This window comes from Uloborus diversus, chromosome 9 (assembly GCF_026930045.1).
Source record: "Uloborus diversus isolate 005 chromosome 9, Udiv.v.3.1, whole genome shotgun sequence".
NCBI lineage: Eukaryota > Metazoa > Arthropoda > Arachnida > Araneae > Uloboridae > Uloborus > Uloborus diversus.
Genome location: NC_072739.1, coordinates 53922043 through 53933388, shown reverse-complemented (window position 1 = coordinate 53933388; position 11346 = coordinate 53922043). Strand labels below are relative to the sequence as shown.

At 35.4% G+C, this 11346-nt stretch overlaps 1 protein-coding gene across 1 annotated transcript in view; it reads left to right on the top strand.

Moving 5' to 3' along the window:
* LOC129230219 (uncharacterized) overlaps positions 1-11346 on the top strand; it is a 140716-nt gene that overhangs the window by 113158 nt on the left and 16212 nt on the right. Inside the window, 2 exon segments of the mRNA XM_054864621.1 lie at positions 4230-4285; positions 5321-5504. Coding sequence (XP_054720596.1) covers positions 4230-4285; positions 5321-5504 — 240 coding nt within the window.

The following is an 11346-nucleotide window of genomic DNA, read 5'->3' as shown; positions in this document are numbered from 1 at the left end:
GTTTTGTTTCTCAAGTACGTTTTCAATAATTTTAAAGAGGAAAACGACCTTTCAGAGGTACATATAGTGACCGGAATCGTGGCGAAAATGATGAGAAGGGACCTTATTGTACGAAGTAAATCAACGTTGTTGCAAAGCTTCAATTGCATTTTTTGGTTTTTTTTCTTTTACGATCTCTTGCCAAAGAATAATTTCCCCGTGTAATCTTGAAGCATCAAGCTCATAAAAGTCTGCTAGTTTCATAAGATCAGAAGTGACTTCATCGTTTATGTCATCATTTATCAAAAACTGGAAGGGTGTTAATATTCTCTGGTGAGATTCAAATTTCTCATAAAGAGCTTGGATGGTGTTTTCCAGAAAAGGTATGAAAAGAGAGCGTCGAAAGTACTCTTCAACGGTATCTGCTGGGACATTATCTCTCTTCGCCCGCCGCCATACCATCCTTTCCTTAGAGATTGGGACATCCAAATCAACGCAAAGCTCACTTGATTTTTCGAAAACATGAGAAAATGTTTCCTCAGCGTTACTTCTTATATTCTCAAGTTTCCTCTTGACGATCATGGCTGATTTCATTGCAGTTGAAAGATCCAGATTTTCTTTCTGCAAATATAAGCTGAGTGGCAAGGTCAGAGAAAATACATGATCAATCACAAAAAGGTTCACCAAGAAATCACATTTTAGTATTGCACTCTGGAGAAGCTGGGCTTCAGTGGCTGTTTTCGTGTCAACCCACGTTTTTATTCATTCCAAAGCTAAAAGCAGAGGATGTAGAAGCTCAATAAAGCTTGTTACCGCGCAATGGCGTTCAATCCAAGGAGTGGGACAGATTCTCTTCAACTTTTCTTTTTTTGTTCTGTCAGTTTCGATTGCTTGAATCTCTACTGCCAAAGCTGCCTGCCGCTTCGGGGTGTTAAAAAAATTATGCGCTCGCTCAATGACACCAATTCAATGCCTTATTAATAGAACAGAGCATCCATCAGATATGCAAAGGTTTAAGCAATGCGAGCTACAATGTACATACAGAGCTCGTGGGTACGTCTGTTGTATGAGTGCTTGAACTCCTTTTATGTCTCTACTCATAGCCCTTGCACCATCATAACCTTGACCAACTATACATTGGGGCTGGAAATTCAGGTCATTTATGGTTTTGATTATTGTTTCAGCTAGTCCCTTTCCAGTTGCATCAGTGATTGGGATAAACTGCAAGAATTCTTCGTGCACTTTACCCTTCTCGATAAATCTGACGCAGAAAGTCATTTGCTTAATTGTGCTGACATCAGTCGTTTCGTCAACGAGAATCGAAAACCACTGAGCCTTTTTTACTTGCTCAACGATCTTCCTGATGATAATGTTTTTGAACGATGCTATGATTTCATTCTGAATCTGCCAGCGTGTATATGTGGCATTAGCTCCTGCTGTTTCTAAATGGTTCTTCAAGAGAGTATCTCCAGATTCAACACGAAATCTCAGAAGAGCTTTGAAGTTCCCCTCTTCTTTTGATTTTTCGTTCTCCAAACAGGCTCCAGAATCTCTGTGACCTGGAAACGCCAATCCTCTTCTGGCAAGAAAAAGTGCTGTTGATATTATGGGTTTCAGCTGCTCCCTGTTTTTCTTGATTTGAGCTAACTTACCCACATCTAAAGCCTTTTCAGTGCTAGGAACTTTTTCCATGTATGTGGCTAAGAATTCACCCGCTCTTTGAAGACAATCAGAGTGGTATTTTGCCTTTTCATGTTCTCGGAAAACTTCTTTAGCGTCCTTCCAGTTTCTGAATGGCTGTCTCACTAGTTTTCCTGGGCACGAAAGCTGTTTCCCAACCGTAGTGCTAAATAAGAAGCAAAACTTACAGAATGCTCCGTCTTCAGATGGCGAGTATACAAGCCAGTCCCTCTCACCAAGCTATTTCAAAACAAATCTCAAATTTCTTGGTCCAGATGAGGGAAATTTAAAGCTCAAATCTGGTTTCCAAGGGCTCAAAAGAAGTTCCTTCCTTGTGTTATCATTAATCTGAAAAAAAAAAAAAACAAATAAGTTCCTGAAATATAAATACTTTTCAAAAACATACACATACAGTATCAACAAGCTTCATAATTTACCTGTTTTTCCATATACAAGCCAATGTCGGAACTATACGTCATTGATGAGTTCGGGCTACGTAAATCTGGTGAGACTTCATTCTCCTCAAGTTTTCTTTTTTTCGTTACCGAAATGAGTGGAGTCCGTTCCTCTTTTCTCCCTCCTTCCTCATTACCTGTGAAAAGAAATACTAGCTTAAATATTCATTTGAAATTAGTTTAACAAATAACAAAAAAGGATTTGACTTATGAGAAACGAATATGGGCTAAGAGTATTTCAGTCAATAGAAAAAAATCAAAAATTACAAGAACAGATTACAAGAACAGAACAAGAAGAATTTAAAAATAAAAAAACTTTTCGCTTATGCCTATCACTTTATTATTTTCTTTTCTTTATTGCATAACAGTTTTAAAAAGTAAAACATACCTGAAGTAGTTGAAGTTGAGCTTGTACAAGATGTAGGAGCAGGCTGGCCGAAGAATCGTCTAATATCCATCAAAATAGCGAAATTGCGCAAGAACTCATAAAACTCTACAGCAGCGATGAACCACAATGGCAGTTTTCTTGCTGAGACCTCTCAGAGCAACCAATTTAAAAAAAAAACTTTATCTGCTGTTCAAAGCTATATTTTTGATTGCGGAAAACTAACTGGGAAGTAAAAGGTCTTGCAAACGGTTGCTGGTTAATCTGAACTCTTTGAGCCTCAAGGACAACAACTTTCAATGAACCAGGAATCTCAGTCACATGTCCGAGTTTCAAATTTTGTGTTTACCTCCCTCCTGTTCCTTTGTCCTCTCTTATTGGTGTATAGCTGAGACGACACTCCAGGGACAAGACCCTATAATACTGACAATGTAAATATCTATAGTCCTGCTCCAGGGATTTCCGGGGGTATTGGCTGTGCGAAGCTAATCCTGTGTGAGTAATGTCAAAGACGCTTCCTACCCTTTTCTTCAGACTCGTCAAGTAGTGACACCTATTCTATCTTTCCCGTGAGGTGCAAATTCCTGGAAGCGAAACTGCAGTGCACATTCCTTTCCAACTGCCCTTCACATCACCTGTCGTTTTCTAATCTTTTGTACACCTCCTGTTTTGATCTGGTTTTAAGCTCTGCAGTGTACACAAGAATATATCTTATTTAAGTGTATTAATTTCGTGCATTCATTTTTTTTTTTTTTTGATAGTTGAACCTTTATAAGGACCTTAGTAAGAAAAAAAATCATAACCCTCTAGGGGGGGGGGGTTCACCCCTAAACCCCCCCTTGCTGCGCCCCTGCTCACCACTCCTTATTCATCAGTTCACCCCATACTGATTGCATCAACTGAGTCCTGCAGGTGCAGGTTCAATATAGTATGAAATATGCTAATAATATCAATATATTCTGAGCACTAAACATTTTAGACCTTGACAATTTGGACAGAATGAAAAGATAATTGCCTAACATTTGGTGGCTGTATGAAAATCTCAAGTGTCAAACATTTACTTTCACTTCAAATGATTTTGCTGAATAAACACAAGCATATTATGCAACAAATTCATAAAACAGTGATTCTCCCTAATTATTAAATCGACTGCAAACTATAGCATTTGATCTATTTCAGCCTTTGCTTGAAATTTTGAATTTTGATTATTTAATTTAGTCTTGAAAACTTTGAAGCAGAAGTTTCATTTAAAGTACAATATCCCAGCTCTAAAAATGTGCCTCAATGTATGCATTTTAAGTAATATAGTTTTGTAATAATATGAACTTCGTCATGCACACAAAATTAATTAATGTGTAGTGTGTTCACTTCTGAGAGTTCCGGGGGGGGGGAGGCTGCTGCATCCTGCATGTACTTATTAAGCAAACAATTTTTATTCCTCATAAATGTGCTTTCTTATTGAATTAGAACATCGTTACTCATCCTTCAATCTCAATTATATTTAACGTTTTAGCTGGATAGCACCGCAGACTCCCTGGCAATGGATCTCAGAGACCCCGGGGGTTTGCAAACCACAGTTTGGGAAACTCTGGTTTATGTAATTCCTAAATATATTGTTTGTTTATGAATTATTTTGGCGAGTCTAATATCGGTGTTTTAAAAATGTTGGAAAATTTTGCAATTTAAAGTGAATTTTATCATATCTAGATGTATTTTTATTTTATGTCTAGGAAAGTAGAAAAGTCGAAAACTATTTATCCATCTTCACAAGCTGAGAATGTACAAGGTATTTTTTGAAATTAATTTTATTTATTAATTTTATCCATTTTTAAAAAAAATTAATTCAATGTATTTATTTGTGTAATTTTTCATTTATAAATTATTAAGGTATGTTTTCATTTTTAGTTTGATATTCCATATCAGCTTTGAAGAAAAAATGAAAACATTACAGTTTTAAAAAAATGAATAATTTTATCTTATTGGGTAACAAAATTATTTTCTTCTGGTAAAGGATTCGACCTATTTATATATTGTTTAAGAGTAAAGAAACTCATGAATTAGTGATAAATTTCCCATATAACTAATTTTAAAATTTGATTTAGCATTGTTAAATTTACCGATTTCAAAACGATGCGGTTATCAGCTCACAACTTTTGTTTCATAATGGGGTTGTTTCCTTCAGTCAGTAATACTACTTTTAGTCACTGAAATTGATAGAATAAGCAAAAAATATAATAATAATAACATGGAGCCAGAAAAAACTTTTATTTTCCTAACAGTTATTTATTTCATTTTTTTAAATGTCTGGTTTTAGAAAAAAAGCATGGCCTTTATGACGTCACAAGTGATGTACTTCGGCTCACTACTCCATTGCCGTGCTAAATGTTTACGCTTTGCTGTCAACCGTGTTGCCAGGTTATGATAATATGCACTGTGCGCTAATGGCATCAGTGAATGGCAGTTCATCACTTGTGATATCATGTGCAGAAACTTAAAAAATGAATTTCAATCTGTGCACCGATTAAAACAATTGTTAATATTAAACTTTGTCAAATTATTTAAAAAGTTGTTAAATCCTATGTCTTTAAGCATGCTCTTTCAGGAAAAAAAAATAATTTAAAATTTTGGAAACTACCCTCATTATGGTCTACTTATTAGTAAGTAAATCTGAGAATAATTTAAAATCTGTGTTTTTTAGAATGCAAGAAGAAATAGTGTTAGAGTGTTTGCCATATTATGTTATATTTTTGTGATATGTATTGTCTAAGTTTTTGTGTTTCTTGCTATCCAAAAGTTAACTCAATACTTAATTTTCTTTCAGAACTTCCTTTTGATTTGCCAGAAAATGAGAAAGCTTTACTCATGGGTGGCACTGGGCCAGTTAACATGTTCAGAGCAATTTATCTTGAACATGAGTTAAAAAAGAAAGACAAAGAGATATCCAAATTGAAGAAAGAGTTATTAAAATCTCGAAGTTTATTTACACAAGAGGAACAACAAACAGCGTAAGCAAATATGTATTAGTCTATAGTAGAGATGGGAATGTCGTTCGTTTTAATGATCCGTTCATTAGAGGATCGTTCATTCTTTTGACCCATTCATTGAACTCCCCCATTTCAATGACTTTGTTCATTTAAATTAACTCTGGCCGATTAGTCAATAACACTAGTCAACACCAAAAATGCATCCGGCTCAAAAATGGCTACTTGCAAATTATTTTTCCTCGCTAAACATGAAAATCACCATTAAAAGTTCGGATTAGCTCTAGTTTTCAAGATACAGAGCCAACTAGGATAGTGGATTCTCTAGAGATGTAGCGAGTAGCATTTTGGCCGAGTACTGAGTACTTGGCCTTTCACTACTCGACCGATTACCGAGTTCCAGTTATGTTTTAAGAAGAACCATTGACACACACGTGATGAATTTCGAACTTATTGAAATAGTAGCATAGACCTCCATGTCCATATAATAGTTTTTAAAACAAAATTCCGGCTGAAATTTAATTACGCATTCTGTAAAAAAATTTGTTTGTGTCAAAAATTTTATAAAAAGGTAATTTTCAAAATTAAAAATAAACAAATAAGTATGATTAATCAAGTTGGAATTAAAACAAATTATATCGATCTATTTTAGTTCTAGTTGTGGGTGTGCACAGAAATTTTTATGCCTGTCACAAATGACTTTTCCGGGGCCCCCTCCATATTGTTTACCTCTATATTTCATGCCTAGTTAAAAAAATATTGGGCATGATAATATAAACATAATAATATAAAAATTTCATATTTTTTACACTGCTCCATTTTTAATACATAAGTTTTATCAACTTTGTAGACATTGAAAAGATTTACTCCATTAAAGCATAACAAACTTCATTATTCTCAAAATTTAAATTTGACTTGTAAATTTGAATTGTAAATGATTGCAGTATATTATATGGTTGCACTCCTTTATTAATTCTAAAATCTGTCTTAACAATATTCTATTTTTTATAACTACTCGGTATTGGCCGAGTATCTGATCAAAGTTTGGTCGAGTACCGAGTACTCGTCAAATTGGCCGAGTAGTTACCGAGTATTCAGTACGTCTCTAGAATTCTCTCTAATGCTCATTTTTCCTGACAAACAGAAACATCCCTCATGGGACTGATTGTCTTCTAAACTTCAACCCCTGGTTGGGATACAAAATCTCACTACATAAAACAGCAATGAACTTCAAGGAATTTAAATTCTGAGAAGAGAAATGCTCAAAAATCAGCCTCTAGTAGATCCACCCATTTCTGCTTTCACCCATGCTCATTTACTGGGGATAATGAAGATGTGAATGCTGAGAACAAAAATGGTTTTCCAACACTTTACAAGGAAATTTCCAAGATATATTAAAGCTAAGGAAAAGAAAAGAATTTTTAACAACTCTTCAAATATGCGCAATTATGAATATCACTGGTTTTGAAGAAAAAATTGGGAGGGAAGAAAACACACCTAGGAAATTTTAAGGGTTGTATTACAAGTATTTTTAAGCAGCAGAGAAGACAAGAACTAAAAACGGTTGGTCAAACAATCCCAACGGAAGTTCAGTGACCATTGATGAATGATGTGTCTTTGAAACTCTATTTTGTTCACTTCTTTCGGGATATTTTGCTTAACACTTTCAGGTCTGAGCTATTTCGACCGCGTATCTCCCTCCAAACTGGGGGTTTTTGGCGTTTTGCTTGATTTTTTTAAAAATACTTGGAAGATGTGTATTTAAGTAATTTTTTTTTATTACATACTTCTAGATGTTTTCTTTCATAATAAAGGAACTATTTCAATGAAATGACAATCAATTATTAATAAGAATTTATCGAAAAAACCATGTTTGAAACTTTAAAAAAAAAGTTCCACATAGGAAAACATCATTTTTAAGCATAAAAGTTTGCATAGACTTAATTAAAAACTTACCTAAATCTTGAACAAATATCTAAGAAAAGGTTTTATTTGCGAAAAAACATTATTTGGTAAAATTTGCTTTAGTATGATACATTTCAAAGTACGGGTTAGCACAAAGAGCAATACCACAAGGTTCGCAATAAGTTCGAGTTTCTTTCCTTATTCTTTTTCCAGTTTGTACTTTTGATTTATTGCTGCAAACTTTGCAAATTCTCGTAGGTTTATCTTTTTTTGCTGTTGGCGGCATTTGCTTTGGAAAATGTCTCGCAAAAAGTCTGTCAACTGGTGTTGCAGGTTGGCTTTCATTCATTATTGAGCCTGCTTTTTCAACCAACTGTAAAGCAATGTCTCTTATATATTTGCTCAGTTGTTGATTTTCAGCATTTTCACACTTCACTTTTTTATATAAAACGAAGGAATTCGTGATAGACATCATTATCAGGTGAAAAAAAACCTTTTTCCACCATTTCAATGTTCTTCTTTCAAAAGGATAATATGACAGCATTTGATCCCCTCGATCTACTCCTGTTTTGTTTACATTGTAGTCCAAAACAGCATCAGGCTTGCTCTTTTTTATTGGGCCAACTTTAGATTTTACGGTGACATCTGATCTAGTTGCTTTGTGTTTTGTCGATAAAATATATACATCTCTTGTATCTTTCCATTTTATTGCAAGTAAATGTTCTCTGCGTCGAAAGATCATGTCACCTTTTTTTAGGCTGGTTTTTTTTTACTGCTTCTGGTAATTCCTTTTGATTTTTCATAACTGTTCCTACTGCTAAAGTGTTTTTGGACCACTAAATATCAAAAAGATTAGGACTCGAGTAAAATCTATCCATGAATATGGTATGCCCTTTGTCAAGATACATTTCACACAGACGCAGCATAAGAGAGTTGATACTGTTATCAGTGTCACCGTGTTTACCTGTATATATTTCAATGTTCTGTATATATCCACTTTCTGCATCGCTCAATACATAAAATTTGAGTCCATACTTATTAGGTTTATTCTTCATGTAAACACGAAAGGAAACTCGACCTCAAAAAGGACACATGCCTTCATCGACTGTCAGATTTTGATTAGGATAAAAGGATTCAATGCATTTTTTTCGAATAAAATCATAAATTGGTCTTATTTTATGCAAGGGATCATGATTAGGTTCACCTCTTCTAATATATGTAGAGTTATCATTTACATGAAGCATGAAAAAATGGAACGAAATCTGTCACGACTCATCAGCTTCGGCGTAAATGAACTTTGAAGGAAAACATCAGTTGACCAATAGTCTGATATAGAAGGTTTTTTTCACTACACACATATGCAGAACAATTGCTAAAAAGAAGTACATTTTTTGCAGTTTTACAGCAACCCATTTACCCCACATTCACTTCTTCAATTTATTTTGCCATTTCAAGTTTTCAATGGTGGAACCAGCATACCTGTTTGTTTCGGTTTTGATTTTTCGTATAAGCGTATCATCAAAAAATATGTTGAAAAACTCTAGTTCTGTAGAATCTTTATCTACTGCTGCAGTCACTTTAGATTCTTCCTCAAAAACTGGTAGTTGTGGCAGAATATCATTTGTGCTCCATTTAGAGTCATCCTTCTCATCTTTTTTTCTGTTCTCCTTCAGTACTCGAGATTTAGATGCTACTGGATCACCTGTAGCTGAGTTTGGCAAAACATTTTCCGTTTCTTCCTGTAAAATTAAAAACAATAAATAAATACAGGCTCTCAATATTTTGTAAAAAATAAGTATAGCACACAAAAATCGCTGAAGAGCAAAATTTCATAAATATTTACCTGTACTATTATCATCGTCTGAGAACTGCAATTCTGCATTCCTTGGGGGCTGGTAATCTGAATCGTCATCTGAATCTTGTTCCGATAACTCTGACAAAGAATCACAGGCTAATATATCTCTCACTTCTGCCAAATCATCTGCATTTGATAAATCTAAAAGTCGTTTACGAGACATTGTAACACGCAACAAATATGGCTACCGAACGCTTGCATGAACTCTAATAAATGACTCCCAATTCAATCACGTTTCATGTAGTTATTCTTGATTGGTGCTGCCATCTATATATATATATTTTTTTTTTTTTTTTGAAAGAAAAACGTTTGTAGAAAATATCCAAAAAGGCTAGAAACGTATATAACTCGTACTTTTATAGCTAAGACAGTGGAAATCTGACCACGAGAGGATCTCGGGCTTAGTTCACTTCGCCAAAAATGGCAACCTGAGTGACGCTCGGGCATAGACCTTAAAGTGTTAAAAACTAAAGCTTTGACAAGTGAGCATAAGAAAAGGTTTCTCAAAGATATCTTTACAATGGAATGCAGGGGCAACAATCAGGGTCATTGGGCTGAGTTAATGCTCACCAAATGCTGCTGAATTATTACAAGAGATGGTCCTTCTTTGACGTACAAAAAGCAATCAAAGATGAACCGTTTACAGCAATAAGCCAAAAGCAAGCACTGCTTTCTGAAAAATAAGCATTGTTTAATACAGGGCTGTCCAACTGCAAAGAGCCCAAGGGCCAGAATTCTGGTCACGGACCGCAGTTTGAAAAAGTTGAACAATAGCCTCTTACCTCTTATACAATAACAATTAATATTTGAATTATTAATTATAAAACAATGAAACAGAAGGATTATAAAACAATTTGCTTATATTTTAATGCGATAACTGAGGCCGATCCGCCTTCTTTACAAGGGCAGGAATGTCAACATTGATGTTTGTCGTTGCCAGCCGAAGAAGGTCTAACAATTAACTGTCGGAGAGAGAGCTCCTGTGACGATTCTTAATAAAGCTCATCGCCGAAAAAGCACTTTCGCATAAATATGTGCTCCCAAACATGAAAGTTATTTTCAGTCCAAAGTCATGCAGATTTGGAAACCGTTCTGTTGGAAGCAACTTAAAGAGCTCGGGCCCCCTCTCTGTTCTTGTTTGAAAGAATGGGTCAGCCTGGAGATCACAGAGCTTTATTTGTAGGTTGGCCTGTTGTTCTTCAATTCTTGCTGTGACTGGGTTACAAAACAGCCACGTCATTCTTGATGGTCTCAAAATCTGAAAATCTCGTGTTGAATTCATCAATAATAGTCTGCAACTCAAGGCAAAATTCAGAAAAATCCAGCGCATCGTCACACTCTGACACCAAACGACTGCAGCTGGAGAAGTGAGATAAGTTATTTTTTCCCAAAGTTTCATGGAAAATTTTGAGCTTGTTTCTAAACCCATTGATGTGTGTCATTAGGTCAGACACCAGTTGACCTCTTCCTTGTAGTTTTAAGTTCACATCGTTGAGATGGCCAGTAATATCAGTTAGAAATGCCAGGTGACGTGAAAAATCCATGCTTAAAAGTTCTTGTTTAAGGTTTTCTGATGGAGAAAACTGGTGAAGGAAAAGAGGGATTTCTTTTCTCAATTCGAAAAATCTCTTCAGACAGTTTCTTGCACTAAGTCACCTTACTTGATTGTACAAAATCAGGTCTCCGTACTCTGCTTCAATTTCCTCTAAAAAGTTGCGGAACTGCCGATGCATAAGAGCCCTGTTGCCGCCTCTGATCACGTTGATGACTTTCACAACCTTTTTGAGGGTTTCAGTTTGCTTCACCGATTTCCCGCATAAAGCATGCTGGTGAATAATGCAATGAAGTGCAGGGCATTTCATTCCCATTTTCTCTCAAACATCCAATCAGTCCTATCATTGGCCCTACCATTGCCTTTGCACCGTCTGTAGCTACGACCGAACACTTTTCAAAACTTCTGACACTGTTAACTGCTTTCATCACTGCTTCAAATATGTCCCTACCTTTTGTTGTGGAGTGAAGAGAACACATGGTAAGGAGCTCCTCTTTGATCTCAAAGTCTTCTTTAGCAGTGCGAATGAAAATCAAGAGTTGACTGACGTCCAA